Genomic DNA, 22,907 nt, shown 5'->3' on the forward strand with positions numbered 1-22,907 from the left:
ATATTTACTTTGTAAACCAGGTCATTTCCTCACGGTACACAAGAGAATCCAATTATATAAAGCATTACTGGATTCCCAACCGAAAGTCATCACAGAGGCGGCGGCATGGTGGCGGCTAGCTGCAGACAGGGCAAAGGCCGGGTCGCGCAATCTGAATCTCATCTCCATCCCGCTCCCGCGCCCGCGCCCGCTCCCGCGCTGAGCCGCCGACATAATCGTGAGCCCTACATCAGGTTTTCTGGGTTCCGCCTTCAATCCGCTACCACAAACAATTATTTCTGGGCGAAACTGTACTCTAGGTGAACGCTACTGACCTATATCGCTAGGATGCTAGAATGTTTCAACGGTTACTAAATTATTTCCTTTAAATTAACACAGAATAATGTTTAAGATCGCATATTATAATTCTTGCGGTACATTTTTTACATTGGATTACTTATTATGAAGAATAGGTTATTACAGTAAATAAAAAGCTGCAATTCGTTTAGACATATAATAGCTGATAAGTGCCTATTCAGTTTTAATTTGGCTGTGAGATTTTATATCAACATCGTTTCGAAACAAGATAATTATTGTACTTTTATAGGATCAAGCAAAATTAGTATATACTGCTAAAACTCAAAATTATAATTTTCAAATTGCATAAGTTAAAAATGTTTGAATAAAAAAGTTGTATGGACAAAATGTATTGACTATTTGTTTCATAAATAGGCTACTTGTTGTGTATAACCAAAAGATTGTAATGTGGATTTTGATAATCTCAATGTTTTAAAATCTTGATTATTGTATATCTTATATTATTATATATATATATATATATATTTTATATATTTATTATATTATTATTATGCATTTTATATCTATTTTATATCTTGATTATATTATCGTGATGGATTTATAATGCTAAACACTCTTACAATTTGGGTTTATGGGTGTTTTTTCCTTTCCGTCAGATATTTCAGTCATGTAAAAATGTTTATACATATTACAATGGTTGTTAATGTCACATAAGTTCAAGAAATTCACAAGATCGCGGTCCTACGTTAGTGAAGCTTACTCTTACTCGTAGTCACCGTGGCAACGGTATATATCAGTTTCGTCTATAGTACCATTAGCACCCAGGGATTAAGTAGCTGGGATTCTGCGGTATATGGGTGCCCAAGCCGGGATACTCCGGTATATGGGTGCCCAAGCCGGGATACTCCGGTATATGGGTTCCCAGGCTGGGATACTCCGGTATATGGGTGCCCAAGCCGGGATACTCCGGTATATGGGTGCCCAAGCCGGGATACTCCGGTATATGGGTGCCCAAGGCTGGGATACTCCGGTATATGGGTGCCCAAGCTGGGATACTCCGGTATATGGGTGCCCAAGCTGGGATACTCCGGTATATGGGTGCCCAAGCTGGGATACTCCGGTATATGGGTGCCCAAGCTGGGATACTCCGGTATATGGGTGCCCAAGCCGGGATACTCCGGTATATGGGTGCCCAAGCTGGGATACTCCGGTATATGGGTGCCCAAGCCGGGATACTCCGGTATATGGGTGCCCAAGTTGGAATACTCCGGTATATGGGTGCCCAAGCCGGGATACTCCGGTATATGGGTGCCCAAGCCGGGATACTCCGGTATATGGGTGCCCAGGCTGGGATACTCCGGTATATGGGTGCCCAGGCTGGGATACTCCGGTATATGGGTGCCCAGGCTGGGATACTCCGGTATATGGGTGCCCAAGCTGGGATACTCCGGTATATGGGTGCCCAAGCTGGGATACTCCGGTATATGGGTGCCCAAGCTGGGATATTGCGTATATTGGTGCCCAGGAAGAAAGGCCGGTTCCCGCGACTGTGTCAAGTGCCTGGCTCAATCCCTCAAACTACTCCTTCTACTTCCGTTAGCTGATGCACCTGTTTCCGGTAATTAACGTGACTCCACCGCCTGTCAGCGGTTCTCATCGTCTTGCCTTGGTTCTGAACTACTCCTTCACTTTACCTGTGATGGAGCAACACTATTAAGTAGTTTTACGGGAAATATCGTGGTAAACTCCGAACATTTGTAGTTGACAAAATCGTTGGATTCAAAAAGATTCTAATGGAAATCGAAATACACTACACAAACTGCAGTTTCAATATTTTAAAGAAATCTAAAAGTATTAAAAAATAAATAAGCGTGAAAAATTTGCTTTTTCGTTTAGATTTTGCTCAGACGATTGTATTTGTGTTTAAATGTTTCTAAATGGTTTTATGAATAAAATCATAATACAGATGATCACAACCTAATCGAACTGTGTAACAAAGAGTCTGGTGGTAGAAATATATGAACGAAACACAGATAAATCCTAAACAAAACATATTTAAAAAATTAAATTAAAATATAAAAATCCAAAAAATTACCATAAAAATTAAAGTTTAAACTAAGTTTCTATGAATAAAATTGAAATCAACATTAAAACTTACATATTTATATCAAACTAGATAAAATAAACGGAATGAAACACAAATGTAAGAAATAAACAATATAATATATTTTTCTTGAATACCATTCTATAATAATTTGGTTATAACAGTTATGATTAGTGGAACTACGAGATTAGGTTATATTGTACATTGTATTATTAACATTAAATTCGTCGGTTTAATACATAATTTGTTCGTTTGTAGCTTAATCAGTTCAACCGATGTGGGGATCAAGGGTTTTTTTCACAGTTGTTCTTCATATAGAAATCTGATTTGTCCAACTAATCGGTGCGGTGTAAGAGGTTTAACTTACGCCTAGCCAGTAAAATTTCGTAAGTTTATCAACCTTGCTGATTGCTTCCAGAGCTAATGGTGACGTCACCTTTTACATATTGCCTCATTACAACTGGAGCTACAGTCGTGTTCAGTGTTTATACCTTCGTTACCAAAAGACTATTCACGGAGGCGTTTAGTTTATGTCCATGTAGCCCAGTCCATTGCTAACTTTTGATTGATTGTCCAAACATTTGGGCCCACTACATCAATTCTTTTCCCGGCCTGATTTAAATTTCAATGGGACCTCCTTGCAGGCAGACCTCGGAATAATTAGTTTTCATGATTAACGGACTACGTGTTGTCTTTACAGCCGAGCCTCCAGCGACGAACTGGTGGAGACCCTTGCAATTTTTTTAGGTGAATTTTGAGACTCTTCCTCGTTTTGAGTATCTACTTAGGGAAGCAAAATCAGTTTTAACTGTTGGCAATGAAAACAATTACTTAAATAATTTAACTTTCACTACCGCGAACCCAACTTCGTATGGATTTCTTCATATCGTATTTTGAATTCTTTATGTAAATGAGATGTAATTAAAAATCAGTTTAGTTATTATTACAAATTTTACTCTCAGCTCTTTAAGGTACCTTGCTTAAAAATGTTCTTTATCATCCGGAAGTAAGTTGTACGTATTCATAGTAGTAATTGGAACCATCTTGAACTCAGGTTCAGGTAAAAATAAAAATATGAGGATATATATACGTGTGTGTGTGTGTGTGTGTGTGTGTGTGTGTGTGTGTGTGTGTGTGTGTGTGTGTGTGTGTGTGTGTGTGTGTTCAAGTTCAAACTCGTTTATTCAGAAAAAGACATGTTACATTTATATACTACCCCAAGGCACCATGCAAGGCGCGTGCGGGAATGCAGCTTACAAGTAAAAAATATTTAGTCTTTATGTTGGCAAACCAATAACAATGCGAACTAATTTGTAATAAATAGATGCTACTCATAAGTCACAGATAGATTAGATATTAACAAATATAACAATAAATATGAGTGACAAAAGTAAACAACAATATTGAGTACATTTGTGTACATGAGTGTAAATTAAAACAGCCAATAAATAAATAAATAACAATAATAAATAATTAACAATAACAAATTAATAACAATAACAATAATAAATACAACATAGAAATCATTAACAGGCATAATATAACATAAGGTGTGATAAGCATGCAAGAAATAAATAAACTATTTTAATAAATATAACAAATAGAAATAAATTATCAATAAATTATCAAGGACCAAGGTTTAATACAAACTGCACGGCTTTCATTTTAAATTTGGGTTTAGAGTCAAGAAATACACTATTACCATATACTGTAATAAACCTGTTAAATAAAGTTAACCCTGCATAACAAAACTGGTGTCTACATTTTTCTTTTGCATAATTTGGCACATATAGGAGATCATATTGAGCAGTTCTCGTTAATCGAGATGTCTGTCTTTTTGGATACTCATCTAAATACTTGTAAATATACATTAATACACATAATTTATACAACTGAAAAAAATTAAGAATATTATTATCGTGTGTGTGTGTGTGTGTGTGTGTGTGTGTGTGTGTGTGTGTGTGTGTGTGTGTGTGTGTGTGTGTGTGTGTGTGTGTGTGTGTGTGTGTGTGTGTGTGTGTGTGTGTTCAAAGTTCAAAGTTCAAAAATGCTTTATTCACAAAAATTTTGTTTTACATATATGGGCATTACATTATCCCATGCGCTCAAGCGCGTGCGGGATGACAAATCATTATTATTGTTCAATATTGCAAACTGTGTATGAGCCAGTCTTTTGGAATTCATTACATTACAGCATTAACAAACATTAATCTTAATATTATCAACAGCACTAATCTGACATAATGAACACTGAAATTATCAATAACCCAAATACATGCCAAGATCTACAATAGTGTTCCCTAATTTAATTCTCCTATAAACTTCCACTTTCTATTACTTTTACTTCAATTTACTCACCACACATCATTTTATATTAGTTTTTATATTTTTTAACAAAGACCATCCACCTAGACTGTATAAATCATTGATAGATTTATAAATAAACAAAACCAATTTTTAACTATTTTGTAACAATAATTAACATCTTATAAACATCTAGGAATTCATAACAATAATATAAAACATTATTTCCAATCAACAACAATAAACTTTAAATAAATAACAATAACATATAACAAACTTAAGATCTATGTAACGAAAATATACTTTGAACAAACAACAACAATATATATATACATCTCCACGTAACAAAAGCAAACCAGAAATATAAATATGTACAAAAGAAGTAAAAAACAGTAAGTATGTGTTTATTAAGAAATATTCATGCAAAATATTATGAGCATTCCACGATATATTGACGCGCTTTCATTTTTACCTTCGGCTTTGTTTCAAAATAAATCGCAATTGCCACAAAACTCCACAAAAAACCATTAAATATCTTTGGTCCCAAGTAGTAGAATTGATGCCTGTTCCTTTCTTTCCTTATATCAGGTACTTCCAATATTATATTTAGTGCAGACCGTGTAGTCCTAACGTTTTCTTTAATTTTAAATTGATGTAAGTATTTGTGTACATACATTATTATACTGTACACATAAATCTGATTAAAAGTGAATATATTTTGTTCAAAAAACAAGTGGCTTACTCTATCCCATTCGTCTTAGCCCATATAATATTCTAACAGCATTTCTATGAGATATGATAACAGGTTTTAGCAATGTATGAAAGGCCCCACCATAATGTATTATACCATATCTAAGGGTACTCTCTAACCACGAGCTATATAGGTTTTTGAGTTGCTAAAAACTTAGATAATTTCTCATATGGTATAGAGAGTAATTTTATTTTATTTAATTTTTTCCCTAAAATATTTATATGATGGTTCCATTTCAAAATATTGATCCATGTGGAGTCCAAGATACTTAACATAGTCAACAAACTCAATAGTAGCACAAGTCACATCTATAAATACAAGTGTGTCTATGACAGCGCAAATTAAAATAATTTTGAATTTCAGTTTTTTTCTTTGTTTTGATCAAAAAATGAGATGCATTTCGATTTTGAAGCATTAATAAGCATTTTATTTTCTATTAACCAATCTGAAATTTTTTTAAATCTTTGTCTAATCTTATTTTTAATAATATCTTTATTGTATGCTGAGCAGACCAACGCTGTATCGTCTGCATATGCAAACACGTTAGAAAATAGTTTTAGCTCTAAGAGATCATTTATATACAACAAAAAAATACCAATGGTCCAAGCACCCCTCCTTGAACCGTTCCATAATTTAATTCTAAAACATTACTCAATACTCCATTTATTTTAACTGTTTGTTTTCTTTGTTTGGAAAAAGATTTTAACCATAAAAGAGCAGCACCACCGATTCCACACCGTCTGAATTTATTTATTAATATATTTATATCCAACACGTCAAAACGCTTTACGAAAATCAAGGTACAAAGCAATTGTATACATATTTTTTATCCACCGAGCTAGCTATAGAACTTACATGTCTCTCTATGGCCATATCTGTCCCTCTAGCTGGTAAAAGACCATATTGATTCCTGGAAATTAAACCTCTCTCGGTTAAGTATCAAAAGTAATTTCTTCTTTATTAACGATTCAAATAATTTAGCAATGGTGCTAATCAGAGATATAGGTCTGTATGAGGATACGTCCTCCCTGCATCCAGACTTGAAAACAGGCACAACTGTGGCAATTTTTATCTGTCCGGAAATACCCCCTGTTGTAATGACTTTTTTAAAATATCATATAGGAGCGGTAAAAATATTTTTACATTTTTCTTTATTGTAATACTATTAATCCCATCTAACCCACTACTATGTTTACTTTTCATATTTTTTAAAGCCTCAAGTACTTCATCGTAACTTATACTAAATTTATTTAAATATATTTCATAATCTGTATAATGTTTCAAAGAAAACATCACTGCCGAAGTCATTACTCTTTAACTCTTGGACGGCATTTACAAAATACTCATTAAAAAGTATTGGCAACAATAAACGCATTATCTTCAGATACGTGAAGCAGTGTGCCATTTTATTCTTATCGTATCTAGTGTTGCTTTCCTGGACCTTAAAATCTTTTTTTATCACACTCCCAATATTTTTTTTGAATCCCCATGGCAGTCCCCTATCAAAGATGAATAATACTTCCTCTTCGTTTCCTTAATCTGCTTTGTTACAACCTTTGATAATTTTTTATATTCCGAATTTAAAAATAAATTACTTCTATCTTTCGCATACATTTTATAGAATTTATTTTTCCTGTTTATCAAACGTAGTAAGTTATCATTTACCCATTCACATCTTTTCCTAGTTTTTACTGTTTACCACTTTTAGGCTACTGACATTATTATGGCAATAATTATATATTTCATAAAATATTTCACACGTTCATTTACATCTATAGTATTATATACATTACTCCAATCAGCTAATAATAATTGCCTTTGAAATATATTATAGTCTAGTACACACACACACACACAAACACACACACACACACACACACACACACACACACACAAACACACACACACACAAACACACACACACACACAAACACACACACACACACACACAAACACACAAACACAACACACACACACACACACACACACACACACAAACACACACAAACACACACACACACAAACACACACAAACACACACACAAACACACACACACACACACACACACACACACACACAACACACACACACACAATGTGATTCGTCTTCAGCCATTTCTTTTGAGTTTGATTGCAAATTTTCCAAAAACTCCATTAAGTTATTTATTCAGGTTATTTTTCTTTTCTATTACATTTAATGGCAGTGACTTTGCGATTTAAAAACGAATCGAGCCATAAACTTGACAAATTATCATAACCAGCATATATGCCATTTACAGAAAGTATTATGTAATCCTGGAACACATAACAATATTTAAATCATTCTACACTGCAATTTCAATCGATTGAGATTAGGATGGGGAATTAAAAGTACATTTGGAAGATGAAAGGAGACTTTTGTATTTTTTTAAATAAGCTAGTAATAATTTTCAAATCAACATATTTAGTCTGATCTGTACTGAGTTCCCAGTTTACTCAATTTAATCAGACAAAAGGTTGCATTTATAATATTTAATTTTTATCGTTGAGTTTTTTTATAATCTGTCGTGCAGGTAAGTTTTTCACATTAATAACATTGGTAGTTTGCTATTTAATGTTAACCAGTGAAGTATGTTCAACAACATTTTCATCATAGCTAAACCATGGTGAAATCTAGAAAATGTACTTTAAAAATACAAGACAACGAAACGGTTTTATGATTTAGTCTAGTAAAAAAAAGCAATAGTTTTGCCTTTCTAATTGTAATAAACAATATATGTTTTTTATTATGTACTGTTGTTACAATAAACTGTTATTGCCTGCTGCTACATCCGCAATTCCCTACTGTAGAACAGTGGCTTCATAGGCATCTTAATTTTAAATGGCATTCCAAGCCATCCTGAGATAAGTGCTGCTCATTGGAAGATATTCCCATCTCCGAGCCATTTTTCTAATAATTGGATATTCAGCTTAAAGGGCAATGTGTCGGTGCCCTGGTGTTAGAGAGCAACACAGTTTTTATGAGTACTAATAAAAGTAACAGGATCTTTGGATAATTAAGGAAATGACAGATATAAGAAGTGTTATTACATCCAAGACTTTAAATGTAAACAAACTTTTCAGCAGCTCTCGCTACTTTAATCGTTGTTTAGCTCGTACATCTCGATGCATTTAAGTGAGTCATTAAAATACCAATGGGGCGGAGCCCTTTGATAATTTCATAATGTAAATAAATGTTTAAACTAAGAGAATACAATATTTCTTCAAGCACAAACATCCATTATTTCTTCCATACTTTTACTTTTTTAGTATTGAAATAAGTACATTAATGATTAAAGATCTAAAACAATCATTATTCCATCTTTAAAGATTGAATATTAATTTGTTAATTAAGAGTTTTAAGTACTCTTTCAAACTGTACATTATAACGGAATGTATTTAGAACAAAAAATGTCCCAGTCAAGTCCTGTAATAAATCACTTTTTTCCAACATGTCTCCAAAGTGAGAAATTTATATTTCTGCACTTGCTCTATTGCGTTTCCTCAAAGTTCTAAATATTTTTCCCTTACATTTTTTGAAAATTGTAGGATAAAATGTATCAATATTCTTCTATAAACTTATTCGTACACAATGAAAAAAAAATTGGATGGCTTATATTTTTAATCCATTGAGGAATTTATTTAAGTGATTTTGACTTACTTTCTCAATTGTTCAATTAAAAAACAATTAATTGGAACAGAATCTTACTACTGCAAAAGTATATCCAAACTTTCACATTATTTTAAAAAGTATCAGATTTAACTGGAATGCGAATTTCAACTATAACAAACTGCTAAGAAACATGTCTTCATTTAAATCATACATAATGTTGGATTTACATATTAACACAACTTTAAAATAAGTTTAACTTGCCAAGTGACATGAGCGTGATTTATTAGCCTACGTTCTCCGACATTAGCGGTCAGAAGTGGTACAATGAGAATTATAAATAAACTGGTTCGCAGTTAATACGTTTAACTGCCTACCTCTACGTTTATACGTATCAATGAAGTACTGTACTTGAAGCATAGCTTGTAGATTTTATTCTTGGTACGCTGAAAGTTGTCCATAGACAGTGTAAAGTTTCTATTCTATTTCTTATTTTAGCAAAATTTGAATGTAATCTCAAATCAATATGTCATCAATACCATAGACGCTAAAATTGTAAATCTTATTTTTCAAGAATACCTCATTATAGCCAAATAGTTTGATGAATAGATATTTTTAGATAGATAAGTTAAATATACTTAGTCTAACGTAGAAAATAATACATTTAGAATTCAAAGCACAATTACTGAAGTAATGCTAGCAAACGAGCTGATGATTCGAGATTAAATAAAAATTCCATTAAGTATTTCAAATAAATCTGAGGAAATTTTGGAGTACAGACAAAGTATAATTTAATGTCAATATACGTTTATCCACTCTATACATGTCATACAGAAAGTAAATTATAGCAATATAATTAATTTTACCTTATTTCTTATCTTTATTGATACAATTTCGATTGAATTTCCAAATTTATACCAGTTTCAAAAAGTTCAGTGTTTTTAAATATATGTAAAATTTCACAAAAGTTACACAAATATAAATGATTCAAGAGCATTAATTTTAAAAATGGGAAACAGCAACAAAATGGCAAAAGATTTTTGTAAAATACCATATAACCTTATTTTGGATTAAATTTTACTTGTAATCGTATGCTCAAATAAAAATATACGATCCAATCAGTTTTCCGATACTAAAATATGATTCGAAGGTTTTTTTACTATCCCTATTTTAGTAGGCTAAAAAAATCAAGTAAACCAATTAGATTTTAGTGAAAATATCCATTACTCATACAATATTAAAGTAGGTATAATAATTACAATAATAATTATGAAACTTCAAACAAATACTCTTTTAGGAGGAAAAGGAGGACATGGATTATTTCTAACCGCATTTTGTCTTAGACAAGGAGTAATATACCAACGACTATTGCCCCTTAGTTTGAAGTATCGTATAAGTAAACTATTACTATTGAATACATCATGTGCACTATTAAATAAAACATCTTGATATAAATTAAATTAGTTTTTTTTTTTAATGAAGAATATTTCGTCTAAAAAGTAAACTGTCGAGTAAAGCTTGTAACTCTCTTCTCACATGTGTTTACGAGGACGTAAAACGCCTTCAAATCACCAAATCGACACATGGTACGCCAAGCAGCATCCCTGTGAAGGCGAGGATGATTGTACCATTGAATGGTCCGGATTCACGCTCCATTGGCAGATTCACAGCTTGTAACTCTCTCCTCGCATGTGTCTGCGAGGACGTAAATCGCCTTCATCACCAAATCGAGACACACGGTACGCCAAGCAGCATCCCTGTGAAGGCGAGGATGATTGTACCATTGAATGGTCCGGATTCACGCTCCATTGGCCGATTCAAAGCTTGTAACTCTCTTCTCGCATGTGTCTGCGAGGACGTAAATCGCCTTCATCACCAAATCGAGACACACGGTACGCCAAGCAGCATCCCTGTGAAGGCGAGGATGATTGTACCATTGAATGGTCCGGATTCACGCTCCATTGGCCGATTCAAAGCTTGTAACTCTCTTCTCGCATGTGTCTGCGAGGACGTAAATCGCCTTCATCACCAAATCGAGACACACGGTACGCCAAGCAGCATCCCTGTGAAGGCGAGGATGATTGTACCATTGAATGGTCCGGATTCACGCTCCATTGGCCGATTCAAAGCTTGTAACTCTCTTCTCGCATGTGTCTGCGAGGACGTAAATCGCCTTCATCACCAAATCGAGACACACGGTACGCCAAGCAGCATCCCTGTGAAGGCGAGGATGATTGTACCATTGAATGGTCCGGATTCACGCTCCATTGGCCGATTCAAAGCTTGTAACTCTCTTCTCGCATGTGTCTGCGAGGACGTAAATCGCCTTCATCACCAAATCGAGACACACGGTACGCCAAGCAGCATCCCTGTGAAGGCGAGGATGATTGTACCATTGAATGGTCCGGATTCACGCTCCATTGGCCGATTCAAAGCTTGTAACTCTCTTCTCGCATGTGTCTGCGAGGACGTAAATCGCCTTCATCGACACACGGTACGCCAAGCAGCATCCCTGTGTGTGAAGGATGAGGATGATTGTACCATTGAATGGTCCGGATTCACGCTCCATTGGCCGATTCAAAGCTTGTAACTCTCTTCTCGCATGTGTCTGCGAGGACGTAAATCGCCTTCATCACCAAATCGAGACACACGGTACGCCAAGCAGCATCCCTGTGAAGGCGAGGATGATTGTACCATTGAATGGTCCGGATTCACGCTCCATTGGCCGATTCAAAGCGTGTAACTCCCTTCTCGCACGTTTCTGGATTCAGGGACCGTTTCCTGCGTAACGAGTCGGACAAATCACTCGCCATTCATTACGGCCTGCTGATGGCCGTGTTCTCGTACGTCTGGAAATGTTTTGTATATAATACACTATTGGTGGATTCGACTATACGTTATATACCGTTATAACGTGTGAAATGATACAATTAATTGATAAACTTGATTGGAGCTTGTATTCTAGAGTAAAGTTATATTTGACAGTAATTAGTGGTACATTTTTGTTCTAGCCTCACATTTTTGTTCTAGCTGCACATTTTTGTGTAAATTTAAATACTGAACAACAGGCAAAACATTATTGGTATAATTCACGCTCAAAATACCAAATTAATGCCCAGAGGTAAGTAATTACACTGAGGTTATTGACCGTCAATATTATTTATAATGTTGATTTAGTTACATTTTTCGTATTGTTTTACAACCTTTGAGAAGTTGGAGTGTTCTTCCGACTTACATTTTTTTATTGCAATAACCATTTGTAATAGAAAACTGTCCAAATCCCATTTGTAAATTTTTATTATCCTCGCTGGGAATCGAATCCGTGACCTCTCAGTTAACGAGCCACAGTCTTACCTGAAAACGATGAGAACTTTAAAAAATTTATTTACTTGATTATGGGTTCCTAAGTTGAAATTTACACACAATAGTGCCAAATTGATCAAATATACTTAAAATTTGAAATCATTGTTTTTATAGGGAACTTATAAGAATGATGTGCATGGTAATTAAAGTTAAAAAATTAGGACATGTAAAGAAGTTAAGTTCTTTTTTTTAAATTAGATTTTTATTAAATATTATATTACTTTAACATAAATTGAAGTTAATATTGAGGAATTACCTCTCCAAGAAGTGAAGTAAAGTAAACATCATACTATTAGGGTGCACATCGTAAGATATGTATATTGTCGACTTACTTATGTGTATTTTTGTATACTGCATTTGGCCTCAACACACCTAGATAATAGGTTTCCCGGCTGTTAATTCTGTAGATATTCAAATTAGACTATATTTAGTGTATGCGATGTATAAATACGTCATTGAAGAAGGTTGGGAAAGTAACGTATAATCCTTACAAAGAAACTTCCAAATAACATTGTAAGATTATCAAAATTAATTGTAAAGCATCAACATTGAAAAGTATAATTTCGATATCTCATTCATGTAGTTCCCAAGGACGTAGCCTGCGACGTGGTTCAAGGGGTCCGGACCCCTAATCTTCAATTTTTTCACTTTTTAGTAAACGATTAATATTATTATTTAAATAATTCAGTATTACTGACATGTACGAAAGATCGCTCTCAACAAAGAAACGGATTAAGAACTGTTTAAGGAACAAAATTGGGCCTTACTCTCTGTCCACTACAGGAAAATATCAGTTGTATGCATCCCCCCCCCCAATTTTTCCTGTTTACGTTCTTGGTAGTTCCATGTCTGCTGTTATATTTTATAGTAATTTTTAAATGGCCTATGTCTTGTACATTTTGTTTTAGATTTGGTTACTGTACAAAAAGACGACTTTTCAGTCAATAAGTCTATTATTATTGTATGAATTCTAAATTGAACTTTACCTACCACAAGGAACATTTAATTTTGTACCACTGTTTAAAAGAAAGGCTAAAAGAAAGACAAACCGTGGATGTTTATCTTGTTGAGTTTTTACCTAAAACGTTATATTTATAACATATGGAATTTACAAAGTTTATCTATTGAATTTAATTAAATTAAAGAGTTACTTCTTTACATAGTTGTCGGCACATTAAAACAAATAACTAGACTATACAAAATATACATGTGCATACAAGTTCGTATCATTGTTTTACAGGTTCTATATAAACGTTAGTGTGTATAAAATACATATAAATAAGGCGTAATTTTATTTTATTAGCATTTTGAATGAAAAATACTTACACACAGCTATTAAAACTTTTATAAATTTTCTTTATTTGGCTAAACGTTAGCGATGCCTATTCAATCGAGGGTTGGAAAATGTCGTTTCTGTCTGGCCCGCACGATATCTCTAACCTGACCTATAGTCTTTTGAATAAAGATTCGTTTCTATATAAGTAACGTCGAGTTTTATGGTAGTGCATTTCACTCATGGACTTTGCTCAGCATTAGCGAACACTTTTACATTGGTGTTATGGATAACCATAATGGCAACGAGAAAATTATAGAACATATGTTTTTAAACAAATTGCGAATGACCACATGCTATTTTCACATCTGACTAAGCAACATATACAGAGTGAGTTTTATGTCCTGGCACACCTGGATATAATTTAAACGGCCCGAGATATCTATGTGAAACCTTGACCCTACCTATTATAACATATTTTTTTAATTTTTCAAGTTGTTGAAAATGTTTAGTTGCCCCCCTTTACTCAATTGTAAATTTGTCATAAAATCTGTTAAAATAAACGTAGAGACCTCTAGTTTGGATTATTGGATTTATCTTTTTATTCCTTTTAAAATGAGGGGTCACATGATAGGGGTTTGTATTTGAAAATGTTTAGTTGCCCCCCTTTACCCCCCTTTAGAAAAGGGGGGGAAATTTTCAACAACTTGAAAAATTAAAAAAATATGTTATAATAGGTAGGGTCAAGGTTTCACATAGATATCTTGGGCCGTTTAAATTATATCCAGGTGTGCCAGTACATAAAACTCACTCTGTATAGTCTAATAAACTTTAACCACAGCAAAAACTGTTATGCAATATGTAGTATGGCAAACTCTAAATACTACGGAATAAAATGTTCTTGCCTGTTATTTTTTCAAAGCATCATACAATTCAAAATCTTCAACACACTCAAAATAGATGTAATTTTTAAAATCCTACACATACAGATGTTTCAAAGAAAATACTGACTGCATATACCAAAAGGATCGACTAAACTACGCAAATCCATGTCTGGAATCAAATCCATGATTTTCCGTAGTAAAGTCATGAGTCATAATTATTAGACGGGTTACTCCGACTACGCCCTTGTTCAACGGTACCAGGTCCACACCAATAGTCTATTGTGTACGAATTAAATAGTTGCCGACAAATATCGGTTTAACCGTAACCGGTAACTAGGGTTTACGACTCGCACATTAATGCAAATCCTTTAGCAAGAAAATTAGTTCAACGGCTCCAAAGCTATAGTTTTATTACTTCTAATAACTCTCCTGACAGCAAAGGCAGTAAACTTAGGAATTTCTTACTAATTACATTCTTGGAGTATTAGGATCAGCAAAGTAAATTGTTTGCAGCAAATGGTTCATTAAAGTCAAGCTTTTTCCAGAAGTTAATAGAGACTCTCTTACGTATTACGGAAGGAGATTATTAAATTATGCTCTTTTGCAGGTTATTTTTTAAAGAGTTTGTACGTGTACCTCTTTAAGAGTTAAAGAGGTTGCACGTTCACTACCAACCGGCACATATATGTGCCGGTAGGTCCATCAAAATAGACTACCATTGTATGAGTTGGGCACTTCTCACAGACCAGCTCAAAGTAGTGTGGTCATTACCGTAGCCCAAGAGTACAACATTGTTCAAATCAATTTATATATCATTTTATAGCCTTAGGCAAACTTATAACTTGATTCCACATCCTTTTTTTTCGTTGTATACATTTTGGCTAGTGGCACATATATGAGCCGGTCGGTCTGTAGCAAATAATTAGGTTTCGGCTTAACCTCAAATATAATCCTTTTCTAGTTGCAAATCAAGTAAAAATTGCCATAACTGTGTTAGGCCACATTGGGAAAATAATAAACACGAGCGTTGATATGGTAGTTATGTGTATTGTACAAACTAAAACAAGATCTTTGGATAAACACTTTGGAAATAGCAGAATATGTTATAAAAAAACTCACACAAATGTATCTTATTTATAAACTTCATTTAGTTAATGAGCTACATTTTTATCTTTGACATAAAACAGTTAGGAACTAAAAATGTCTTAGGTAACACACATTTTGTTCTAGTTTTTCACTTGTACCAACTGCACCAAGGAAGAAATTGTGAACATACCGAGAGACCAAGCGGCACAAATATGTGCCATAAATCCCTGTAGACCGATATGAAAAAATGAAGTCGAAAGAATAGACCGATCGTTACCACAGCCTTTTATTTAATAAGACTACACTGGCACAAATATGTGCCGTCGGTCCACTGGAACTGTACCGAGCGGCACAAATATGTGCCATCGGTCTATGAGAATGAACTAGCCGGCACATATGTGTGCCAGCCGGTCCATATTAATGAACAAGTTTTTACATTTCGGTAGCGAACGTGTTAAGAATGTTAGTAATGCAAACATCAGTTTTATGACTAATGATAAAATATTGTATCATGTGAGATTTTAGCACAGTAAAATGTTTATGCCTCGTTACACCATTGAAAGATGTAATACATTTGTTTTTATAGTTATATATGAGTACTAAAAAGGAATTTAAGGAATTTCGACAAATTTCAAGAAATTAAGTTAAAACTTTTTGTAGGTATATTTGAATGAAAGTTATATTTCTAGAGCTATTTAGAAAAGTTTAAAATTATAATCCTGTTTAACATTTCGATAGCTTAAGAGATCGGCCATATCTCCACGTCTAATAAAGGTGGGCACATCAAAATTGGTACACAGACTATGTACTAAGTCTACTTAATGAATATATATGTGGATATGATGCAATATAAAGTTTTATATTTGTCATGTTGTGCCAAACTTAAAATATATATAAAAACATGTGTTTGAAAACTTTTTTAAGTAGTAAAATATTTTTTCCTTAACGGATCAACAAAATAAAAAAATGGTTCATTTTCAATCATAAACAACAATTTTATGATACTCGTATTTCTGCAAAACTATACTCAGAGGCTGAAATTGACGGCCTTTTTCAGTAGAACGCTATATAGGAGGATGGTTTTTTTAGCACATCAAAAAAATATGTCGGTCTTAAAAGGGGTAGGAAATGAATGTGTCTTTTTCACAATTTGTTGTGGTACCGATGCAACCCCCCTCCAAGTACATTACAAAATCTTGAATGTAAGCTAAAAAATTAATTGCATATAAATCTCTAATGATAGACACAACCTGAATAGACTTCGATTTAAATTGAGAATGTTGAGTTCTCCTTATCACATATAATGGTTTCTATTTATACATAAATCTCAAACATTTATGAAATTTTACACTCTAAAAGTATACATTATATTAATTTCAGGATGTAATCCGATGCTTAACAAAAACAATACTTCGGCACATATGTTAATAATTGGCACCCCCAACATTCGTATAGAATCAAGCTGCTTTACATACATGCTTAGAGGTACATCCTTGCCGCTCATCAGAGGTTCAACTTGCAACGAGGGTCCATATTACGTCCCACCTCTCCCCTTATTAACTCTCTTATGAATAGAGATGAAGTTATTTACTTTGGGGTATGTTTATAAGACCAGATGAGAATTTTGTATGTATGGACATTTTACATACATACATCAAAAAACTCCTTACTTGGTCATATAATCATGATCCAAAGTAAATCAATTTATCTCTATCCAATAGACCGTTAATAGGAGAAAGTGGGACTTAAGACACCCGGTATGAAACTATGTTATAAATATGAAATCACCTTAAAATTCAAAATGCCTCGCTTCAGAAACTTATATTTTAGTGTCTCAGTGCTAATGAACTGTTACACATGGTAATTTCTTTTTTATATAGCTATTAAACGTGCCCTCTTAAGACTTGAAGAATAACTATCTTACCGGGGTTTTTTAGGAACAGGATCATACTAAAATTATTAATGTTTTCACTAGTATGGATTACATATGTGTTGTCTATGCACGGTGAATATATGCTTTTTCGAAAATAAAGTATAAAAGGTTAACAAAGTAGTGATTTTAAAAGGCTAAATTGCAATTAGGTATTTTTAGAATAATACTCAATTCATTGCCATTACTGACTTCCCTATTACTTTGTACGACTCGGATTTATGTTGCGGTTTAACACATACAGTATTATACTCAATACGACATATTTTCCTAGGGTTAAATGTTTTAACTCATAAGGCATATTTTGGTTATGTACTGGTTATTTTGGTTATGTCATATTCATTTGGTTATGTACTGCATGTCAAAATCTTTCATTCTCTACTTACTACGACTTTAGTTTAATTAATTAGTTTTTCTAGGTTTTAGTTTATGTTAACGGCGCTTTCCTTGCCTTGATTGTGTTATATCTCTTAAAATGCCAATATTGATGTCCAAGCAGATTTTTTTTGTAACTTGTTTACTCTGCGTTTTTTCTCGTTACCAATGTTAAAATTTTACAATTTTCTCATAACACTCAAACATATGAGGTTTCTTTTAGGCTAAGATCTTTTAAGGAGTTTTTGGTCCATTTAATGTTACATATCTAAATTTTACAAGTAAACCATTTGAAAGTTTTTGAGGAAATTGAAAGTGCGATATTTTCAACATTTTAGATTTATTCTTTTTCAAGGATTAGTATTCAGCGTTACGCTGTTATACATACTTGGTCTTTAAGATGACGTAATCGTTTTTGGATTTGGAAATGTTTTGTATTAGACCCAAAATTTAGAAAACTTTTTCATATGATTACATAACTAAATGCTTTTAAAACAGGTAATTTATGAAATCTTGTAATCAGAAGCAAATAAAAACGGCTGAAGATAAACATGTGAAATAATTTGAATGTTGAGTTAGGCTTCAGTTTATCTTCATTTTATTGCCGCTCTCTCAGAATTAACTTCCTGGAATGTTCTGGAACACTTGGTTGCTCCACTGTGCTTAGAGATCGCGACAGAAACATTAGAAACATGCCCTTAGTTGTGCACCTGATGAGTCAATAAGACGGTTACTTCATCTATTTATAGGTGTCTCTGTTGTCGAAACAATGTAAAGGTCTGTTTTGAACTTCTTCGTCACCGACTTTTTTGGATCTCTTCAGACGAACTTTACTCCAGATTCTAGGAATCAAGTCTGAAACAGCGTGAAATACCTAGAACGCTGCAATAAAAAGAAGGTGACTGGAGCTAAACTCAACTTTCATATTGAAGTAACCCTTTCTACCACAGCTACGTTATGTGTGTGTGTGAAATAAGTTATAGCTCCAGGGAGTGCAGGCTATAGCTTATACATTTATATTTATAATTGGGAAAAATTATGTTTTAACATATTCTTTTCCTTAAATGAAATCATATCTTTATAAATAAAAAGTATGTCACTTCTTGGAGCCATAACTCATGTACGTACAGTACAATTATCACATTCTTATCTATAGCAGTTTCTATTTGAGCTGATTCCCCTATTGACTAACTTAAATTCCTTAATTGCAAGTTTAAAGTCCTTGTAGTTATCTACTTTTTTCTATTCAGGGAAGTTATAATAAACGCGTATGAATTTAACATGGGTTTCTGGTCGGGCCTCGTTTTACAAGGAATTGATGGGAGAGACATAAGAAAAAACATTTCGAACATTACAGTAATGCTCTTAGGAATGCTCAATTGCCTTTCTTCCTGGAAGGATCATACTGCACAACACTAGAGACAGAAGTAATCTCGAGGTGATGTTGTGAAGTCATTATCACCACGCCCAATGTTATGGTTCAGTCACCGTGATGAGATCTGGACAATGACACCTGATTAGAGCCTTGAGAACATCAGCGAACCGACTGATCGGCTGACCACTTGTACAACAATCAGCCGTGAGAACCATCTGCTCGCTCCCTCACCTGCTGATTGCATTCTCTCTGATTGCTTCTCAATATGGAAGTCTGCCTTGTCCGCAGCACTAACAGCAACACCATAGCTGTATCTCAGATATGATAGTGCCTAATTAGACAAAACCCTACAGACAATCCATTGTTCTGATAAAACTATGGAACTAATTAACAAAACGTCTGATGTTAATAGGGTTTACATTATTACAAGTCTCCGCATTGCATTACGATAAGGTTTCAAGAGTAAAGACTACAATACCTAAAGTCTTTTTAATCCTTTTAATAAACAAGGTTAGAGTACGCCACACCAAGTGTCGCGTAACATGCTTTGCTGAGCCTGTATGCAAAGTCTATAGCTACATTCCTTTGCGTAAAGTCTGTTATTGATGATGCAAGGTTTGAAATAATAATAGGATTTTGGACACTTTCCATAGTTATATGTTACAAAATGCATACACTACTTTGATAGGATTGCAATCTCTTCGTCAGGTGTAAAATCTAACGATGGCAAATGTCCTAAATTCTGTTATGCTACATGTGTAGTAACGTGTTACTATGTTACATTTTAAAATGTTATATGAATTCGCTGAGTATGTTTACAAATTTGTTTATTCTCATTGCCATCGTGTTTACCCATAATATACGCAATGTAACATCATCTAACCCGATGTTGTTTATTCAGAAATAAAGCTTTAAGCAAAATTTCAGTTCTGCAGGTTAGTTTGTTTACGACTTACAGTGCCAACAGATAAAAAATTGAATTTTTCCAACGAGATGGGCTTCGCTAATGATTAGTCAACAAACCCAACCTATAGAGTTATATATACCTCAGTGCTTTGTGAGTTGGGTAGATAGGAGAAATGTCACAAGTTAGATCCCGTGGTCAATGAACTTCAAAGATTCGTAGTACAACTGTGACCTGAAGATTTTTATTTCGTCCTTCATTCCAGCTTAATTGAATCCTGGTACTGTTACATCAATGTTGATGGCTTGGATGATGATCTGGCAGATATGTGTGTTTATTAAAACCCATTATATTCAAACGATATCAATTTTCGTTTGAAATTTTAGATAAATTTATGGAATCTTTATTTTGAAGTATCATGAAACAACTATCACACTAAGTACTACCTTGTTATATATTGCATGGCCTAACTTAATATCGATGAAGTACTTGCCCAGCGGTACTTGGGTTTTTCCCACATATAAATTTCAAAACTTCTCTATAAAATTAAATTTCCTAGTTCGTCGTTTATAACTGTGTTTTTAACTAGTTTTACTTTACTCATACAAAACGTTGTAGTTAAAAATATGGCACTAAACCAGCAGGGTTGTTACACTTTATGACGTGATAAAGTTCGGAGTTCATAGCGTCAAGGTGACTGCTTTTGAATTTATATTCATTATTTATACATGTGACTCCTATAACAAGACATTCACTACAGAGTGACACAGAGTTAAAACTCGATGCTTATTAGGAGTAGGTCCAACAAATATGTGCGTTATCACAAGATACAAGAGCCATTTTGATTGTAGTTTGGTTTCGACGAATGTTTACGTCCTTTGTGTAAAACGTGTTATATAGTGTAAAACTGATTTTGATTTTTGTATACAAACGTGAAACGATATTCGTAGCAATTCTGAAAATATTTTAAAAGAACTGCAGTGTTTTTTTTTCTGGTTTCTACGTTTCTTCTATATAGTATTGCTAATGAAGATACAATGCTCTCTTCCTAAGAGAATGTATTTTAATTTTTTCAGTTTCAAACCTATATTTTAAGACTTAAATATAATCGGTTTAATATACTCGTATTTGAAATGTAAACTTCAAATTGCTTATCCGTGTATCGCTTTAATATTACGCTTTATATTAAAGCACTATTGAATGGACTGTAAGATGAACAAGAAGAACTACAAGAATAAGAAAATTACACGTAATTTCTAAATTTCGTACTAACAGTGGAACTTATTTTCTATTATTTGAATTGGAGCAACTATTTTAACTGGTCGTTAAAAATGTTATGTTTAAAGAAAATATTTGTCACTTCACATTACTGCACTCGTATAAATTTCGGAATGGAGAGACAGCAAACTCTGCGAAAATCATACGTTTGTCAATTATTACGTTTACGACTATTTGTAAATATTTCAGCTCGAACTGTTGCTCAACTTACTCGTGATGCAGGGCGGAAACCTCCCTCTGGACGGTTACGACAGTGGCGGAAGGCGCATGTCTCCTTCCGTACAACTGTCGGTAATATTTCTCTTGATCTCCATAGACCCAACACACCTTCCACCATTGACGGCACATCAACAGATTGTTAGAGGACACATTCTTCTCTTGCATGTTCTTCCCCGAAACACTCTGAAGTTCCAGGTTCAGCATTGCTTCAAGAACTTTCTCACCTTTCCCACCCGAATTCCAAAATCAAACCTATACGTACGAAGTCCGAGATAGCCCCGACCGGATACCTGTTACATTTTCTTGTGGCGGAAATGTCACTTTATATTTACACCTCTCAATTTTAAAAATTGTCATCGCACTTACATTTTTAAAGAGTTTATATATTGTGATAAATATAATTTTAGTGGTTTTTGTGGAATAGAGTGATGAACACTCTGTGACCGTGAGATAAGACGGCCGCAAGCACACCCACTCTTGGATGGGTCGAGACGAGGAGCGGCGCGGAACTGAAGACCGGACACTCACGCTAACCTCACCACTCGACTCTACAGGTGCCGCCCCTCCCCTCCGCCCCGACACCAGCAGGTTGTCAGGAATTCATAAAAAACCATTACGCTCTAGGGGCCCCCGGTGTTCCAGTTGTTAGAAAGAGAAATGGGCTACAAATCCATTCACGGTAACAAGGGCGCATACATAACCGTGTCAATCTTCCGAGACATTTTAAATAGTTCAGCGTGGAATCTTCATTATCTCATTTTGAACCACGGCATTGCATATATACATGGGTGTTAACTAAGTCAGTGCATTATGGTAAGGGTTGGACAGTTTGATAAACACAGGTTTTCTATAACCATTGAGAACCATCTAGTAGTTATCTAAAAACCATAATTTTAGAGATATGTTGACTGAATTTCCCTTTATTGCGTCCTCGTACCTAAAAGTATCGCGTTCCATTTTAAAAAGTTGGTTGTGAATTTAATTTATTGTTGTACAAAAAGTGAGGCATGTTTTTATTAAATATGAAACACGTCAAAAGAAAATATATTATTTTTGTAATAACCAAACAATGTTAAAAATTACTACTTTGTGGGAAGTAAACGGCTTCCCACAAACTTTTCTTCTTTTATTTGGCT

General features: G+C 34.1%; 1 protein-coding gene across 1 annotated transcript in view; it reads right to left on the bottom strand.

Annotated features, from left to right (window-relative positions):
* The window catches only part of LOC124355117 (prickle planar cell polarity protein 3-like), a 76,219-nt gene extending 53,930 nt beyond the window's left edge, over positions 1-22,289 (bottom strand). The window contains exon 1 of the mRNA XM_046806076.1: positions 21,764-22,289. Coding sequence (XP_046662032.1) covers positions 21,764-21,975 — 212 coding nt within the window. The 5' untranslated portion in view covers positions 21,976-22,289. The remainder of the gene's footprint in view (positions 1-21,763) is intronic.
* Positions 22,290-22,907: the final 618 nt, after the last annotated feature.

Source organism: Homalodisca vitripennis, chromosome 2 (assembly GCF_021130785.1).
Source record: "Homalodisca vitripennis isolate AUS2020 chromosome 2, UT_GWSS_2.1, whole genome shotgun sequence".
In the NCBI taxonomy this organism is placed as follows: Eukaryota; Metazoa; Arthropoda; class Insecta; order Hemiptera; family Cicadellidae; genus Homalodisca; species Homalodisca vitripennis.